At 40.3% G+C, this 19,442-nt stretch overlaps 1 protein-coding gene and 1 pseudogene across 4 annotated transcripts; both read left to right on the top strand.

Moving 5' to 3' along the window:
• The first annotated feature begins 355 nt into the window (after nt 1-355).
• LOC144459751 (uncharacterized) lies at nt 356-9,107 on the top strand (annotated as a pseudogene). The gene is made up of 5 exons (XR_013488559.1): nt 356-1,006; nt 1,132-1,478; nt 1,656-1,763; nt 1,896-1,930; nt 2,080-9,107. The product of XR_013488559.1 is annotated as an uncharacterized LOC144459751 (transcript).
• A 134-nt stretch (nt 9,108-9,241) lies between these two features.
• Nucleotides 9,242-19,233, top strand: LOC117272689 (nuclear factor 7, brain-like). Of its 3 annotated transcripts, none has more exons than XM_078164331.1 (12): nt 9,242-9,290; nt 11,000-11,079; nt 12,709-12,780; nt 12,860-12,913; nt 13,442-13,498; nt 13,605-13,688; nt 15,272-15,379; nt 15,663-15,794; nt 15,937-16,065; nt 17,291-17,375; nt 17,726-17,752; nt 17,875-19,233. In XM_078164331.1, exons 2-12 carry the CDS (start codon nt 11,017-11,019, stop codon nt 18,387-18,389), a joined length of 1,326 nt encoding a protein of 441 aa, XP_078020457.1. In that variant the 5' UTR covers nt 9,242-9,290; nt 11,000-11,016; the 3' UTR covers nt 18,390-19,233. The 3 variants fall into 3 exon arrangements, with proteins under 3 accessions (XP_078020457.1, XP_033507603.1, XP_078020458.1); XM_033651712.2 differs by lacking the exon at nt 9,242-9,290 and adding an exon at nt 9,325-9,390; XM_078164332.1 differs by lacking the exon at nt 9,242-9,290 and adding an exon at nt 10,043-10,182.
• Nucleotides 19,234-19,442: the final 209 nt, after the last annotated feature.

A 19,442-nucleotide genomic window follows, 5' to 3' on the forward strand; every position in this document is an offset into this window, starting at 1 on the left:
TGAGGTCACATGGACCCAATGCTGAACTGCCTAGATCACTGACTAGGTCCAAGTGGACGTTTGTGCCAAATTGAAGAAATTCCCTCAAGGCGTTCTTGAGATATCATGTTCACAAGAATGGGACAAACATACAGACGGATGGATGATCAACCCAACTCACAAGGTTCACTGACAAAACAACAGTCTTATACTAAACACGTTTTCCAAACAAATACAACATGCTAACGTTATTAGCGCAAGCCTATGGCATTTTACATTGTATAAATTAGACTAGCGACTAGCAGAGATTTCCTCTACTCATATGAAGCCAGGATAAATCACACACAAGACATAAAATGCTATTCTGTGGAGGCTTTATTGTCTTCACAATTAATTGTTTTCTATCTGTGAAATAAAAGTAAATAAATGCTTCGTTTCCACTGAGGGAAATGGTTTCAGCTTACAAAGATAGGCAGGAAATCTGTGTCACTGCAAGGTGTAGTTACATTTCTGGGGAGGTGCACGTCAGGCTACGGCATAGGCTACGGTGTAGGTTACAGCGTAGGTAGGGCATAGTTTACAGCATAAGTAGGGCGTAGGTACGGCGTAGGTACGGCATAGGTACGGCGTAGGTACGGCGTAGGTACGGCATAGGTATGGCGTCGATTTGAAACAGAAGTATAAATTTTGCTTTAACCAGCACTTTCAAAGCATTTGAATAGCTCCATTCTCTTTCTCTGCCTAAAACAGCACTGAGTTAGTTAAAGAATATGACTGACTGGTGTTCACATCATGATAGGCATCTGTGCAAGCCCACAAACTCTCCACACCACTCACCCCCACACCAAGATAAAATTTACAAACAACATGGGTTTAACTTTGTGTCATATGATAAACTTCTTAAACCACACCTTCAGTGTGTGTGTGGGGGACGGACTCAGTGTTGTTGAGACGCATTGCGTTGACACGATCATACACACAATGAGGAACTTCACCATGGTCACACTTTTACTTCTATGCAGCTTATGTAAGTACTGTCACTGAATTACTTCACAGCACTGACTGTATTGCTTACTGTTAATAAGATTATATAAAGACACTGATCACATTACTGTCAGCCAAATGATTAATAATTCTGTCTGTCTGTTTCAGGCTGGATCTGCGTCTCACTTTCTGAGTCTCAGAGACTGTGGAGGTTCAGTCAGGTGAAGAAGTCACACTGCTGTGCTCCAGCTTTTCAAGTTCTCCCACTCAGGTATTTTGGTTCAGAGTGGTCAGGAGATCCCAGCCCCACTGTGTCTCCTTCATGTTCAAGCCTCATGAGCCTGCTTCACTCTGCCATGGATTTCAAAATGGAAATTTTGAAATGAGCTCCAACATCTCCACAGTTTTTCTTAAAATCAAACAAGTGAATTCATCTGACTCTGGGCTGTATTTCTGTGGCTACTACATAAGCAAAAACCCGCTTATTGTGGATGCAACATATTTAGAGGTTCAAGGTAAGATTGTTGTAAAGTTTGGTCTGTCTTTTGGCGAACTTCATGATATAGACTTAAATGTTAGATTGTAGATTCATCAGACAGTTCTAATTTTGAATTTTGAAATTCTGTTTGTCGTATTTGTCCATTTAAATATAGCAAAGTGAAAGTCTAATTTAACAATCTTTCCTGTTGAAGAGTTTGATGGAACAACAAAGTTGACGAGTGTGATCCTGGGAGGTCTGATTATTTTCCTCATTATGGTCATCATTTGTCTGGCTGTTAAAATCAGAAAGCTTCACAAAAGTAGTTTTATGTAGATTTACTGTATTTTCACATCATTCTGTCTTATAACTTCACATTTAACAAAATGTATCAACAGCAATATTTATAACCAATGTTAATAAACTGACCACACGTATCATTTCTGTCATTCAGCTCATGTTGAAGAACAGAATCCACAACAGACAGAGGTGAGGTTTATTAAGTTTCATTTTAAAATTTTTGTATTTTAGTGCTAAAACCACTAAAAGTCATTTGTTAGTTAAGGATAGGGTCTTTTTCTCATTTCTCATACACTCAGCTGTATGAGAGGAGTAACTGAAAATATTTATATTCACAGACTCAGAGCTCAGATGACCTGAACTATGCAGCTGTAACCTTTCGTCCAAAATCAAAAAGATACCACCAGCCTGCACCAGACAGAGAGGTGAAGTCAAATGCTATTTATTCAGCCACCAGATAGGAAGCACCTGAAACTGCAGCTCAAAGTGGAACTGATGTTTTCTTATTAATACACTGGTTATCAAAGTTATATTATATTCTTATGCACAATATTCTTGTTCAAGCTGAGTTTGGATACTTGTGCACTTCCTTATTTGTACCTGTGTGTCATGCATTTGATTGACTTACATTTCAGTCCCACAGGGGAGTAAAATGCATCATATGTGAACAAGTTACAATGTGGTGTACCACAAGGAAGCTGTCTGGGGCCATTGCTATTCTCGATATTCCTGTTGTTCTCAACAAAGAGCACTTTTATATGCAGATGATACCACACTGTATTTACCATTAGTATCACCTGGGGAAATTGTCAAGTGCTTTGAAAAAGGTAATTACAATCGGTTGTAATGTGGCCTTGGAATAACAAGTTTGCTCTTAATCTATAAAAACAAAAGTATCATGTTTGGATCTAATTTCAGACTTATACATAAGCCATGGCTAAAGTTGTCTGTGCAGGGAGTGCCTGTGGAACACGTAAAGGAAACCAAACTCCTTAGAGGAATATTAAAGCCCAGACACTTTAAAACAACAGCAAAGAACTAGTGGCGACAAAGGCAGACCGTTGCATTGCCTCACCTCTGGTGTCTCAGCCAAAAAGTGGTATTTAAATATGCCACAAAGACTGCAGCCAACAGCTGACTAGCACATACAGCTGCAGCTGAGTAAGAGGAAATAACTCACCATAGCAGCGTCATTCAAAAATAGAAAAAACAAAAGACCGACAAGACAGATTAAAGACGCTAGTTAGCTAGTTAGTACATTAGCAACACAACCCACTGTTGAAATAACAAAGCATATTTACCAAGCAACAGTGAACAATAACACAAACAATTATTAACTGTTTCTGCTAAATAGCTTAATGGCTAAAAAAATAATCTTAGCTAATAACACATTTGTTTGGATCTCACTCCTTCTTGACTTTAGCCGTTTGTTTGCTTTCCTCACTTTTGTTTCGCTACTCATGCACTGAACTGAACTGCCAATCAGAGTAATATCTCTCAGTGACGGGCTCTTCTGGCTCCTATGCTTATTTAACATGCTGAATTGACCAAAAATCAGGCAACAAGGGACAGATAGTGCCAATGGTGCTGGGCACACCACAAAACTAGGGCAACAGATGCTCACTGACAGCCTAATGCTGACCAACAGCAGTCCATCAGCTTGGTGTTTCAGAGCCCCGACACACAGGAGTGTTCAAAACTAATGCAAGGCAATGTGTTGTTATGTTCAGAGGAATGCAATTCTTGAATGGTTTGCCATTGGCCATTGTCTCTTTAGCGTCATTTTGTGTCTCCTTGTGATTTTTTTCTGCCTCTTTGTGGAAGTGTAGTCTCTTTGAACTCATTTTGTGTATTTCTGGTCCTTTTTTGTGTGTCTCTTTTTAGTCTTTTGTGTGGTCATTTTGTGTCTCTCTTTTGGTCTTTTTTGTGTCTCTGTGTAGTCATTTTTTAATCTTTGAGGTCATTTTGTGTGTGTTTTTGGTTTTTTTGTATCTCTCTGTAGTCATTTTGTCTCTTCGAGGTAATTTTGTATCTCCTTGTGGTCATTTAGTTTTTTTGAGGTTGTGTGTGTGTGTGTGTGTGTTTGGTTGTTTGTCTCTCTTTGTCTTTGTGGTCCTTTGTCTCCTTGTTGTCTTTATGTGTCTCTTTGTGGTCATCTTGAGTATTTTTCAGGTCAGCACATTTTAATTCGAGTGCCATTTTGCAGGTGAAGGCCAGTGGGCCCGCTTACACTTTGGGCCCCTCGGTCTGTTTCCTGCAGACCTGGTCAGTACTCCATCCATGGTAGTGCTACTATCATTTTCTGAACTGTATTAAATGTTTTACTAACCATTTAGATATAGCGTGGGTACTTGTTGTCATTGTTATAATCATTGTAATTAGTAGTTTTATTATCGTTGATTTATTGTTCTTTGTTTTTGTAGTTCACCTGAGTTTTTTTTTTTTGTCCCTTTTGCCTTGGATTTTTAATAAAACATTTATTTTATACAATGATGTAATGTTTACATGTGTGGACACCAGGAAGAGTTGTTGCTACCTTGGTAGAAGGAAATGGGGATTCAGTTTAGCTCTTACTTCAATCATAAAAAGACAGCTGAATGAAATACTCTATCTCATATAAAAATAGTAACACCTCACTTGTTTGACAGGAAGAGACAGCACAATGTGCTTTGAACACAACCAGGGGTGAAAATCCCATTTCATAGTTGGGGGGGACAATAAACAGTAAAATTTTCGAGAATAATTCCAGGGGGGGACAAGGAAAAAAAGTTGTAGCCTGGCTTTTATACAGCATCTTTTACCGCAATTTGACGCTTTAATCTTCTCTCTATCTCTCCAACAGGCAAAGTGAATGTCTATACTAACTAAACTAAAACTAAAACTACACATTTCCTGCAATTAAACTGGTAAACTGGTTTATAAACAGTGTGCTGTGAGATCTGCCGCTGCGCACCTCACAACCGTGCGTAATAGTCGTGCATAATGACCGCTCCTCGTCAGTTAGACTGCACGACTCTCATGTTTGTCTCACTGACAGGTGGAGAGCCTACAGACAGGTACCCATTGCTCCGCCACTGACTGCTCTTGTCCTGTCCTCTCCCTCTTCTTTCTCTCCTGTCCTCTCTATCACTAAACTCTGAGCTTAATCATTAGCTTTTAGCTTAGCAGCACTCGTAATTGAGTAGGCTTTTGAACAATGCAGGAGAAATGTTGCAGACAGTTTATATTATCAGCCTGGGCCTGGGGCTTGTTTTAACAGTAAATGGGATGTGTTGTAACTTGTGTAAGTTAAACTGTGTCTGTGTGAGTGAACATCTTACCCTGCGATGCGCGATGTGGGCAGCGGTTCCAGCCACACGCTGCTACTGCTGCCAAGCAGCCACTGTTGCCAACTCCTCAGTAAGAAAAGTAGCTATTGGCTGTCCTAAAAGTCGCTAGAAGTCGCTAAATGACGTCATCGCCCAATTTGCATAATTGTCCATATGCATGTAATTGTAATGGCTGCTGTAGGAGAGAGGAATAACATCGTAGGAGAGACAAAAACTGAGTAAAAAAACACCCTGAATATGTTTAGAACTACAAATGAACCTTCTTTCAGTGATTTATATTAGACAAAGATTTTACATTTACATCCCGCCCTGACTGTAAACCAGGACGGGATCAGCCAGCGGCGGTTCCCCACATGCACGATTCACTTGCAGTCTGGACGTGGAGGGGTTAACATCTCCTGCTCTGACTGCAGCTGGGAGGGAGGACTGGGCCGTCTGTGAGTGCTTTGGGGCGAGAGAGGAGCTCACGGCAGCATCCGCTGCTCGTTGAGAAGAATAAGAATGATACGTGCTCTCACAACAGAGTCTCCAGAAGTCTTCAATAACATCAGAAAAAGTCGCTGGATTTGTCGCTAGTCGCTTTTTTGAAAAAGAGTCACTAGAGGGGTCTGAAAAGTCGCTAAATATAGTGACAAAGTCGCTAAGTTGGCAACACTGCAAGCAGCCCCGCCCGTTGGAAAGAGTGTGGGATATACCACTACTAGGAATGGGAGGGGGGGACTCAATCTTTTAAGATTTAAATAGCACATTATTGCGCGATTATAATGAGCACAGCTTACATTCTGCTTTCAATAAATACTACTGCATTGTTCAAAAATTATTAATTGTGTCTCAAATTATTCTAGGGGGGTACAGCTTTACTGAAGGGGGAGTCATGTCCCCCCTGTCCCCCCCGGGATTTCCGCCCCTGAACACAACTGAGTTGAACATCATGACATCATGAGGCTTATTAGATTAAAGGTCTGTAATGTCATGTATGTGATCCTGAGCGGCAAAAGCCCTGATCATTATTATCATGTTGGAAGAGGCCACCAAACAACAAAAAGCATCAGGAGTTCTGCATCAGAGAGAGAAGTGGAGCCAAGTGTTAGTTACACTGCCACCCGACATGATTTAGGAAGCAGCTGGAACTGCAGCTCAAAGCTGAGCTGATGCTTTGTCATGTTAACCTGCTGCTGTGCTTTGTAGGGGTGGCTGTGGGTTACAGTCACTTCATCTCTAACCTGTGTCTTCTTTTCTCTGTCTCGCTCTGACTTGCCTTTGAGCTCAAATTTGAGAACCAAAGTATATAATTGGTGTTTGATAGAGGACGAGCCTGTCCGCAGTCTCTTATAGCAAGGGTTAGATGAGGTCTGCAGCAGTGGAGGAGTGAGTGAGTGCATCACTTGTTTGACAGGAAGAGGTTAGGCCTGCGGTGAAAGTCATCAGGCCTGATAACTCTGAAACAAGGTCTGAAGTGAAGCACAAACTATCAGAGACTATTTGAGCACAGCTTCAATATGATTTTCTTCCACAGATGATGTGTCTCATTTAGTGCTTTGTTAATATGCGGACAGTTGTAAATATGACAAAGGTTATTTTTTTCAATAAAAGTTACCAACTAGCTTAAATGGCAAACCTTAGATGGTAAACTTCAGACAGGTAGTCGTTGAAAGCTGTTTCTCAATATGCTGGACAAATTCAAACTTCCTCTTTGGCAGATTACATTAACAATGTTTTTAGGGATGGAGATGTATTTTTTTCTTTGTCTTTTACCTCAGTAGTTCTTAAACTTTTTACACCATATTACCTCAGAAAATATTTGGTTCCCTAAGACCCACCACATTATGGCCATAGTTAAAATACAGTAGCATAGGCCTTCCCTGTTCAGCCACAGAAGATACTGTCTATAAAATATTCTCCTCCTTATCTAAACTTCTCTTCCTAATAGTTCCATTTTGAGCCACAATTGCCTTGAAAACATTAATTTTATCCTCTTTTTTTTTTGATAACATCATATATACAGTATATTGAAATCAATTGATTTAATTTTTTTTCCCATAATTTAACAATTCCCCTATGTACCACTAGAGGGAGCTCCCATACCAATAGTGGTACACCACAGTCTGAGAACCAGTGCTATAGCTGCTAATGAAGAACAGAATACACATTAGAGTGAGGTAAATCAGATTTTAAAATGGTATTAAGATTGAGGTTGAATTAAGGGACAATTTTATTATTTTAGGTTTTCTGGTTTAAAATGTGCTGGAATCACTCCAAGTAAGTTATCAGTGAATTATTTTATTTCTTCTCACCAACTCAGCTGGGTTTGATGTGAGACTGTAAATACTTTCATTCACCAAATCTGGACTCTGATGACCCAACAGAAGAAACAGAGAGAGAGAGAGAGCAGTGGAAAGTTGTGTTATTTATGCTGCCAGCAGAGTGACTTAAAGGGACAGTTCACCCCAACATTAAAAATAGATATTTTTCCTCTTACCTGTAGTGTTATTTATCAGTTTAGTTTGTTTTGGTGTGAGTTGCTGAGTGTTGAAGATATCGACCTTACTTATGTCTGCCTTCTATCCAGTATAATGGAACTAGATGGCACTTGGCTTGTGGTGCTCAAAGCGCCAAAAAAACACATTTGAAAAACTCAACAGCAATGTCTCTTTCCAGAAATCATGACCCAGTTACTCGAGATTTAAACATTAATGGCGTCCTCCTTGCCTGACCTGTAACATAAGTTAGCTCAGTGGTGCTAGGTGAGCTAGCAGTAGATGCATGCTTCCTTCAGCGCAGTGATACGGTTGGTGGGTGTAGTTCGTTAGAAAGAAAATAGTTCCAACATGAAATTGCTCACAACAAGGTCTGTGGATTATCTTGAGTAACACCTGGCTCTGAACACCCCTATAACCTAGTATCTTTAATCCTCTTCCATGCATCTTTAAATTCATTTGTTTTCCAAGTAAAGACTAATGTATAATCCAAACATGTCCACTGATACAAAATTGCTTCCTAAATTTAAAAAAAAAAAAAAATTACCAAAGGAGATCTAGTTGTACTTGATAAAATACATCATGAATCATTAATGATGACCTGACAAATGAGAGACTGGTTGAACTCCTTTTCAGAGTCACAATTTTGACAAAAAAGTATTTAGGTAATAATTAGTTGTAGAGCTTGGATCGTTCTTAATTTTTGTAAAACTGTAGATGTTTCCTTTTTTATAGCACTTTCTGGTCTCATCTTCTCGTCTATGCTTTGCTGAGACAGAAAGTTAATCCTTGACCTCGTAAACCCAATTCGACAGAACAGTCTCACCACCAGGTCTGTGTATTAGCTGACATGTGGTGAGATTGTTTTGTCGGCTGTTGTTGAAATACATATTTAGCGGATATTGGTGGGCCGCAAGTGTTTCAACCCCAAACCATAATCATAGCAAAAGAAAGTAGTTTTTGTGCCTGACCTTATTATAAGCTTCATAAAGATTCAGAAGTTTATTGCAGGGCTATGCAGGGTTGTACTGAGTCAAACTGTATCCAATAAACTTTGTGTAACTCTTGCAGTACTTGCAGTTTATTATGTGATAACATATCACCTTTGTGCAGAGCTGAATCTGAGCTCATGAGTCCAAATTCCCCAAAACTTTTTGACTCTAGTCATCATCTGATTTTTTTTCTTTTCTTTTGTTCCACTATTTTATCGTATTCTTTAAATTTGATGGTCGTAATGCCCTGTCAAAGCCTCTCCCTCTTTCCTGGAAACATAATTCTGGTAAAGAAATTCCCAGTATGATGTTTGGATTTAATATATAGCCTTTGCCCCAAGGCAAATGTATAGATATGTACTCCGCTATTATTTACTCATCATTTATATTCAAAAATCAGCCTTCAGAACACAAAGGGCATGTTTGTGTTCATTCCCAGAAACAACTCAAGATATGACCTCTTTATCTTTATCTGCAGCCCTGTCCCCATAAATATTCTGTAAAGAATTAACTGCTGTAAATCTGTAATAGTTCCTTGTTTCAAAAAGTTCTTATTGTTGGAGGCAGCAAGCGAGTTTAGTTGTAACTACAGATAGACATTCAGTCGTCACAGTGGGTTGGGTGGTGACCGTAAATTCAGTAATAAAAATATATCCTGGAGGCCAAAGTCTCAAGTTCAGCCGTTCAGCCACGAATGAGGTGATCATGTTATCGCTTTACAGGTAAACAAGGAACACAGCTCTGACAGTAAGTGAGTTATTTTGATCATTAGATCACATTTCACTGTTTTTGATTGGATTTGATTTTTATTTTTCATTTTTGGGTTGAAAGTATTTATCTCTGCTCCTTTGGTAAGTGTTTGAAAGCAGATAAATTCGTATTCAAGTCCAAAACTATGTCTTGTAAAATGTCTTTTGATTTGTGCCAACGTGAATTTGTTAGTCAGAGAATTAATGTGTAACTGAGAGATTATTTTAATGCGTTTTAACTGCGTCTGACTGGTCTAATGGTATTAATGAAGTCCATCTGAGCTGAAGAAGACCTTCCTATTGTCTGTTTCTTCCAATTGTCTGTTTCTATGAGCTGTTTATCAGACATGTATGTAACTGTGTTAAATTGTTTCTCTCTGCATTAGTGTGGTATGATAATTTGATTTTGACTTTATCATGTAAATTGTTTTAGGTTTCCACTTTTTGTCCTGTCTTTTCTCACCATTGCCCTTTTGTACCTTTTATTGCTTTTACCTGCATTGAGGCAGATCCTGGAAAGCACCTTGTGTCAGCTGTTGTTTTTTAAATGTGCCATATAAATGCAACTGACTTGACTTGTTTTAAAGATGGAGAGAAAATGTTGCTAACAGTTTAGCCTTCTACTAATCAGACCTAAAGGCTCATGTGGATTCAAGTTCATGTTTATGTAGCTAATTCTAGTCAGAGTCTCAAATCACAGTGTGTCCTCTGCCTCACTCCCCGCCGCTACAGACCATCTCGCTAGGAGAAGAGTGGGCAGCATCTCTGGAGACTGACCCACAATCAGCGGCCACAGCAACCCGAATGCATCCAGCACAAATCCCAGAACCAGGGGACCAGACAGTCTTGACTCCCCACCAGAACAGCAAACTTTCTATTGCTGCTGTTACACAGGTTAGACTTGTTGCTGCTGCCCGGCGTCGGGGGGTTTGTGCTGGCCAAAATTGAGTTGCTTCAGCCACTGATTGAAGATTTGTCTCCTGAGTTGCCTCCCACCCTCCTCCTAGGGAGCAGTCCACAGCGATAGGGAGCACAGGGCAGAGAACATGGGGTGGCTAGCTAATTCTTATCTGATTTGTATTTTGATGAACGGAGAGAAAAAGAGCAGGGCAAGAAGAGGCTGAACGAATGATCTGTGTGCAGCTCTACAACAAAATAAGAATAAATAAATCAATGTACAGGAAACACTGTGTAACTGTATGAAGTGCATGCATATGCCCGTGGTTGTCTGGGGTCAGGGGAGCAGGTAGCTGCAGGAGGAGGGTGTATTTTCAAATTCTGCCATTTTTCCTTTCTTTCTGCCAACCTGTGATAGTACGCAGCTTCATGTGATGATCCGTTAAATCACGAGGATAACAGCGCATGGTTTTCTCCTCAAAGACATTCATAGTGTTGCACTTGGTTGTTTACATGAAAAGTTACCGAAATTGTAGTGTATGGAATTTTAAAAAGAGTTTGAGAGAGGAGTTTAAACCCTGACAGCTTTCTCACCTCCAAAAACTTGACCAACCACTGCGTGAAGTGTTTGTTGTCTGTTTTGAAAATGTAAATGTTAAAAAGAAATTGATAGACGCATGGCCCCCCAAGTTCCCACTTCCTGCAATGGCATAGATAACTCTTTCCTTTATTGCCATCATTAGGGTCATTGTTTGTTATATGCTGGCATCTGTTTAATGTTGTTACATGTTTTTGCCTGCTGTGTATCTCTCAGCTGACTCTGGATGGAGGATGGCGACGAAACCACTAACCCCTGCAGAGACCAAGGCTAAATCCACACTCACCAAGAAGCAGGTATTCTTGTCTGATGGGCACCTTAATACATGTCTCCACGATTAATGCAAGCAATACAACATTGCCGCAAGCCAAAGTGGCAAGAATGACCTTAGAGTTAAATCAACACCTCTGACAAGAGTTTAAAGAAAAATATATCACACTTTAAAGTACAGCCCTCAATTACTGTGTACATTACAAGGTACCAATGGAATTGTTACTTCTATACCAGCAGCTCTGACTACATGGTAGTAAGTAAATATTATTAGGAGATCAGACTTTGCAATCAAGTGGGGGCTACAAATACATTCACACACTGTATAAAATAGTGGACATAGCCACTGTGACATCACCCACTGGTCTGTGGACTCTCATTTTTTAAGCTTTGAGTTTGGCATTTTGGCCGTCACTATTTTGGATTTTTGGAGCCAGAAGTGACCATATTTGGACAAGAGGATTAAGCTAACCCTAACGCCAGCAGCTAGCTTGGTTAGCACGGTGCATTTACAACTATTGTTAGCTGTGATAATGCTAATGAAAAAAATTTTCTAGCTAAAAACAAAATGTACTTACCGAAAAAATTAAACATCTGACCACTTAGTGGGTCTTTCAGTACAACCAAATGCTGAACAAGACTTTTTTAGGACATCAAAACGTTATCTTTAAATTTCATGAAGTAAAACCACACTGAAATAGTGTAAGCTGTGGCTATGCTGATCCTCTGTGAATCTGCCCTATAGTGACGTTACCTAACCAACGTTGTCCCTGTGGTAGCAAATTGTTAACGGGCAGCACCCACCTGTCACTTAAAGTGGCCACACCTTTAGTTATGCATAATTTTCAATTCAATTCAATTCAATTTTATTTATAAAGCCCAATATCACAAATCACAATTTGCCTCACAGGGCTTTACAGCATACGACATCCCTCTGTCCTTAAGACCCTCACAGCGGATAAGGAAAAACTCCCCAAAAAAAAAAAAAAACCCCTTTAACGGGGGAAAAAAAACGGTAGAAACCTCAGGAAGAGCAACTGAGGAGGGATCCCTCTTCCAGGACGGACAGACGTGCAATAGATGTCATACAGAACAGATCAGCATAATAAATTAACAGTAATCCATATGACACAATGAGACAGAGAGAGAGAGAGAGAGAGAGAGAGAGAGATGCAGGTAATGACAGTAGCTTACAACAACATTAATGAAAGTAATAATATTATAGTTATAGTTCTGGCTACTGTGGTACAATATGTTGAAAGTATGTATTAATATCTGACAGTATACTTGTGTATAATTTAAAAAAAGTATAATTTTAAGCCTTAATAACATTAAAACAGGTGAGGTGTAAAAAAATTCATCCCCTGTTCTGTTGTCATGAAGGAGGAAATTAGCTATAGAGACCAAGTGGCCACACGAGGAACTGCAGTTTTTAGCACTTGGCCAATGGCTTCATTTTTAAGCCCTGGAGGTTGCCGTTTATGCTATAAAAGCATTTCTCACTACCCAGTAAGCTTAGTCTGTGGTCTTTCATGTTAGGTATGTGAATAAATATTATATTTCATTGCACATTTGGTGCTTTTATGGTGTTTACTCTGTACATCTGTGGATGGCTTTGTATTAACCAAAGGTTGTATTCTCTTCTGCATACATAGATTAAAGCCCTGGAGAAAAGCTCTTCATCCAGCTCGGCACCATGGAATAAACCCACCCTCAGTGAATTCAAGGTAAATTTACAGCACACTCTGCATATCTGTGGATTGATCTGCAATAATCGAATGTTGTATTTTTTTTCTGCATACATAGAATAATGCCAGCTCATCAATACCATTGGATAAACCATCCTTCAGTGAAATCCAGGTGAACTAACATCCTATAACATGTTGATGACATGAGGATTGATCAAAAGAATTAAAAGTTTGAACTTGTTTGCAACTTTTTATTTCTAAGTAATTAGTTCCATAACCAAATTAAAATTGGGGAATAAGTCGATTGAAAGACTGAACTTTGTTTAAAAAAATAGTGGAAGCTCTCTGAGGTTCTCCTCACCTGTTAAAGGTGCAAAATGGTTTAGTCCGCCCCTGCACTAACGCAGCCAGAGCCAAGTGAGTGACTGCTTATGCTGCAGGAGCGCCAACGTACATTGTCGTGTTTTTCACTAAGAAAGGGACATGTGGGTTCCAATAAAAGACAGAAATGAAAGAAAGAAAGGCAAGGGAGAGAATGCAAACTGAATTAAAATGTGAGAGAAACATGGATCAAGAGAGGAAGGGCAGAGGGCCCACAGAGATCGCTGATGCATAGGGTCCAGAATGCTTCGCCCCTGTTGATGAATGCATAAACTTTCCAGTTGTCCCTGAGAATGTGTCTTTTGATTCTGCTCCTAAGGGTTTGGAGGAATCGTCACACACTTTTCCACTTAAGACCGGTCCCTCTACAACAAAGGTAAGCAAGTAGTTACAATGTGTAAATGTGTGGAAGATTGTGAAAGTGTAAAAGAAGGAAGAACGACACTGAATGGACCCACAGGAATACCTTTACTTCTTTTCAGCCTGATCTAAAGCCAATGCAGACTCTGACAGAGTGCCTACAGCTTCTTCAGCAACTGGCAGAGGAGGTCAACAACATCAGCCAGGTACGCACTAGATCCCACTACACTCCTGTTTGTAGCTAATTAAAGCAATCAGTCCCCTTTAAGACTTTTTCTTGTGCTTTACTATTAGGCCACAATATATTAATGGTGGGCTTTAAATAGGTGAAGTGGTCAAGCCACTGAGCACCACCCAGCCAGGCAGTGATGTAGTGGAGGGTATACGCATTTATATCGAGTATGCCCACCTTTTTTCCGGTCATATACAGTATACCCACCTATCAGCCAAAATGCCATTGGACTATCTTGGAGAATATACCCACTTCCTTCTCTGTAACCTACCTATCTACATAGTAGTACACCCACCTCATCAACTACCACTACACCACTGCAACTAGGTGTACTGCAACCTAACGTCATGCTCCAAGCTAGGAGGTGAAATATCCAAAAATATCAACCTGACCCAGAACTTCATGAGGCTAGATGTGCAGTTCACGTAACACCAAAGTGCGCGGTCCCCCTCACCAGACTGAAGGGGCAGTTTTATGTTGCTAACACTTAAAAGAACAAGTTGGTCTTTTATTGTATAGACCTTTCGTAAATACGGAACCAGAGTTTTAGGAGCCCAAATACACCAACTTTTGAAACCGGGTCCCAGATTGAAAAAATCTGAAGACGCCACCTTCGCATTTCCGTATTTACAACACAGTACGCCTCTTTTCTGAAGCGATGACGCCATAACCCTACCTCTCCCTTAACCCTCTTGCGCTCGGCGTAAAGGCGCCACAACAACAATGGCTGACTGCGCAGTCCTAGTCAACATTCTCCTGCAGTTTTGTAGTTTTGTAATCAAGTGTGACCCTAAGTAGCAGCTCTACCTCATTGTCAGTCCATACAAAGTGGGTTGCTCTGGCTTTTGTATTTTCCGCCATCTTCTTCTTCGTGTTTGTACAACGAGTTTAATGCGCATGCTCCATTTCTTATTCTCTGTTTTTGGTGTACTTTGTGGCAGCACTGCAGCGCCACTTACAGGCCTTGCATACTACAGTGTTTTCAATGGCTTCATGTGTACATACGTGTATCTTGAGATGATTCCGTGTTAATGGAAAACTTTTAAAAAACGAAATTGGTTCCGTCTTCGTGTGGATATGGCCTAAGTAAATACAACTAAATTGTAAGTTATCAACAATTAGAAAGTAAGTAAGAAAGACATTAAGTAAGTATGACATAAGAGTAACAGTTACATTTACTTAGCAACTGGTCTCCTACATTTTGTTTTCTTTTCAACTTGTCACATTTTACAGTGTAGTTTGTTAACATCAGCAGTGTTTATTAAAACAGACCCTATTACTGGAGGTTATGGCTGGCAGTATTTTACTTATTGTTGCTATCACCAATTTAGTTACTAAAAAAGTCAAAAGTCATAAATATTTATGTGAACATACACTTCCTTACTGTACAGAGGGAAAAGCATGCACCCATATTGAAGACAGATAATACTGGCTTATTTCTGATTTCAAGCTCCTGTCTCGCAAAGCGGGACTACCTTCAATTCTAAAATTTAGATTAGATTATGAAAAACATTATTCACATCCATTTCCTTTTTCACCTACTGTAATTTGGTGAAGTGTGGCAGTAAGAAGACTGAACCAGAGGAGGGTACCAAAGAGCCAGGCAGCCTGGAGACCAGCAGGACACTGATCCTCCGATGGGCCAAGGAGCTGGAACAAAACATGGTTATTCATTAACTCCCTTTCCTGTTTCCTTCATCTTTAATTCTTCCTCTTACCTGTATCTATATTTTTTACATTAAGCATTTCTCAACAAGTATTGTGTGTATCCTCAAGCATGTTCATGTGTTTCCTACCTCATAGAGCATTCGCAAAGGGCTTTTAAACTCTATTTAAACTTGCATTCTGTATAATAAATGAGCTCTTGAGCTTCATCTCCACTGTTAATGTCACACAAGATGCACATTCAGTAAACTGCCTCCAAATGACTGCCCCTCTCTATTCTCAGGTGAAGAAGGAAACCAAGTCGGCAGATAAGAAGACAAGAAGAGATGATCCAGGAAAGAAAGCTGAAACAGAGGTGGAAAAACACAATGAAAGGCTTCAGCAGTGGGCAATGGAGTTGAAGAATCTCACAGAGGTGTGTGTGTGTGTGTGTGTGTGTGTGTGTGTGTGTAAGACAAGCAGAAATCAAACTTCTTTCAAACCGAAGCTCACTCCTGAAAACACTCTGTCTCCGTGTGTGTGTGTGTGTGTGTGTGTGTGTGTGTGTGTGTTGCCAGGCTAACGGCGTGTCTGATGAGGAACTGAAGAAGCTGCTGTATCCCAGAGGAGCAAAGGAGTCGAGGATGGCTGCCATCCTTCCACTGCTGGAGTTTGTGGCTTGGTCTCTGTTATCAGAGGATACTGAGGTGTGTGTGTGTGTGTGTGTGTGTGTGTGTGTGTGTGCAGGTTTATGCTTTAGGCATCCATGGAGCAATGAGCAAGATTTCTAGGGGTATTTTTACTTTGCGTATGACTCCTGGACAGATTCTAGGATGTTTAACAAACTCAGGACGCAGTGTCCACAGTTGAAACCTTCCTATGTTACTCCTCGTACTCCTTTAACCTGAAAAAAGAAACTGTCCTACCCATTAAGTCAAGCTACTGCTAAAAGTGAGGAATATTTTTGATAATTATGTGCATGTAATACAGAACTTTTTGGAAAACATAGTGAAGTGAGTATTTTTAGCTGAGACCAGCAGCTCTACAGCTCGTTCTGTTGGTCGGTCAGTCCACATAAATTCAGCCACCCTTTGGCAGCCACAATTTTTGCAAGGGGGGGACAGGTTTGTCCATAGTTTGCAGACATTCATACACACTTGTGCGTTATTATGTAGAGGAACTACACTAAAACTTTACATTTCTCCACATTTACCAAGCCTGTGGTTAACTGGTGGTTAGGTTCAGGCACATAAAACACTTTGTTTTTGGTCATGTCTTGGCTTAAAATACCCAGTTCTTGTGGCACTATTCCAGCTGGGAACACAGCGATGTCTTGATACAAAACAAGCATTTTTCATGGTGTTATTCCCGGTGGAAACACAGTGACAGGTCACCAAAAAAACACCCACGTTTGGCAGCTAAAAAGTCATTGGAAACGTAGGGATGACTCACTAAAACGCAACCTTGTTTGTTGGTCTTGAACAATGGTGTACAGTGGTCTGCAGCTTGACAGGTGTCTTGTGTAGGTGTTGCGCCATCCATCACTTCCTCCACCTCCTGATGACAAAGTCAGCTCATATGTTACTTTAGAAACATTGATATTATATGTATGAAACATACAAATGTAATATATTCATGGTCGGCAGAAAATAGACTAAACTGTGTAGAAAGACACACACGCAGACATACATATATATACACACACACACAGCATTATGCCATGTCCCCTTTCATAACCTATGAATAGGATTTCATAGGGAGGCATCATTATACCAGTGACAAGTGTTTGTGAAATTTTGTGTAGATGCATGCGTGTACCGAGTCACAGCTAATCCAGGCTTGTTGCATTAACAAAGCATTAACTGTTTCTCTAATGACACAAGCACACGGTGTTGTTCAAGTGAATCCATACTGATGAATATGACTCTGCAGGAGGCTGTATCGATGCGGTGGCTGCCGACCAAACAAAAGGCCTGGAAGACAGGAACTGGAAGCCCCAAATACATACCCCACTCAGGTGACTCAGCTGCTTCCTTTGCTATGACAAATCCTTGAAATACATTAGATTACTATGTGATGAAGAAACCTTCGAATATGTTGTTCAGTGGGAATGGGAATTTGGATTAATACAGCTGGACGTGCTCTGCAGAGGTGCCTTTTGGCCAAGCAGCCAGTAAAAGTACACAGCTTAATAGGATAGGATGGAATAACCATTTCCATGTGTGCTTTTAGATGTCTGAATACAAACATGTACTGTAGAATCACAGCGTTATGGCTGATAATGTGCAAAATGACAATAATAGACTGGTGGTGGAACTCAAGAAAATAAATGCTGAATACTTATGATAATATTTTATTGTTTTTCAGTGTGGCAGTGGATTCAGAGTGCTTCAGGTAATCAGATTTACCTCACTTATTTCCTTCCATTGTGAATGAAGAATTTGGCTAAAGAATTACAACTGCTAGCTGCTTCCAGCACTTTTGCAACAAACAATATTCCTGTACTTGAATCCTAGTGTCTGTCCGGTTGGACGCCAGCACCAGCCATCCCTGGCTTTCTGTGTCCTTAGACCGCCTGCAGGTGCGGGAGGCATCAGTGCGCCCCCCTCCTCTCTCAAACAACAGCCAGCATTTTACTGAGTGGCCCTGCGTGCTGGGTGACACCATCATCACTGCAGGGAGACACTACTGGGAGGTGGAGGTGTCCCCTGATGGTAGCTGGAGAGTAGGTGTGATATCAGAGTCTACTCCCAGGAATAAAAAGCCCACCATGTCACCCAGAAAAGGATACTGGGTCCTGTGGAAGGGCCCCAGTATGTGGGCCTGCACAGACGAGCCCACTAGGCTGCAGAGGGCGACTGTGCCCCGACTGATCGGGGTGTATGTGGATGTTGGAGAGGGTCAAGTGTCTTTTTATGATGTTGATCGGAGGGTTCACATTTATACTTTCTCTGATACTTTCAAGCACAGTCTGATCCCTATGTTTGGCTGCCTGGACGGACGCACGGTCCTTAAAATCAAACCAGCATAGAGGCCAAAAAGAGTAGATCAGACATGTTGGTTGTAGAGTAAAAATATGGATCACTTCAGTGCTTTAAACTAATGAGTAACTGAGATCTAATGGATTCATTTACATTTCTGAATAATTACCTGGATGACTTTTTTATATCATTCACTGGAATCCAGTTTATTGTAAGAAACTACAAGACATGTAAATATGGAAAAAAATACAATAAAAATATTAAAAGATACTTTAAAAATGTACAAACATAACCTCTTAAAATGAAACAGCTAGGGAGGAATGTGCAAAATATATATTAGGACACTTAACTACTCAACTTTTGCGAAATGACAGGAGACCTGGGGCAGTTAGTGAACAAACATTATTAATATTTATCAGTCTATATAATGAATGAATTGTCTGTTTTCAACCTTTTGTCATTTGCTGTCCTCGCTCATCTTTGACCAGAGGTAAATCCAGTCGCAGTAGCCCTGCATAGGTCAGGTATATGCAGATTTGAGGACATTCAGGGCATCCTCCACTGGCACTTTTTTCATGAACAAGTTGTATTTTCATGTTTTTTTATGCATCCTGCCATATAATACACATTCAAAGTAGGAAATTTATTCCCAGTGTGAATCATTTTATTGTCATTGTGAATAAGAAAATGGTTGGCGGGCCACCCAGCACCCTATCAGCTGCATTTCACTGTTCTGGGGTATGTACAAAGATTCACAGTATTCAGAATAAAATAATTAAGGGTATATGCAATGTACAGAGATTTAAACCCAATGATATGCATCTTGTGTATTTCTTTCTGATTTGCACTTGCCAATGTCTGCAGTTTATTACATTAAAGCAATGATGTCAAAAATTTTGTGTTTGTGTTTTATCCATCTTGTTTTACAGAAAGACACTGACACAGTTCCACACATTCTCAATGTTATTCTGTAACATAACATCCAAGGTATTATCTTAGGTCTCAGAGTGCTGAGGCCTCAGTTGTGGGGCAGAGAACACCCTGGACAGGAGGTCACCAGTCTACTACAGAGCTGACACATACAGACAGACAGAGTCACGATC

This window comes from Epinephelus lanceolatus, chromosome 22 (genome assembly GCF_041903045.1).
Source record: "Epinephelus lanceolatus isolate andai-2023 chromosome 22, ASM4190304v1, whole genome shotgun sequence".
Taxonomy (NCBI): Eukaryota; Metazoa; Chordata; class Actinopteri; order Perciformes; family Serranidae; genus Epinephelus; species Epinephelus lanceolatus.

Bases quoted from the DNA above. Each gene is read 5' to 3' on its own strand.
- LOC117272689 (XM_078164331.1), top strand. From the start codon at position 11,017: ATGGCGACGAAACCACTAACCCCTGCAGAGACCAAGGCTAAATCCACA. The intron at 16,066-17,290 runs GTGTGTGTGTGT...ATGACTCTGCAG, and splicing joins TGTTATCAGAGGATACTGAG to GAGGCTGTATCGATGCGGTG. The intron at 17,753-17,874 runs GTAATCAGATTT...CTTGAATCCTAG, and splicing joins GTGGATTCAGAGTGCTTCAG to TGTCTGTCCGGTTGGACGCC.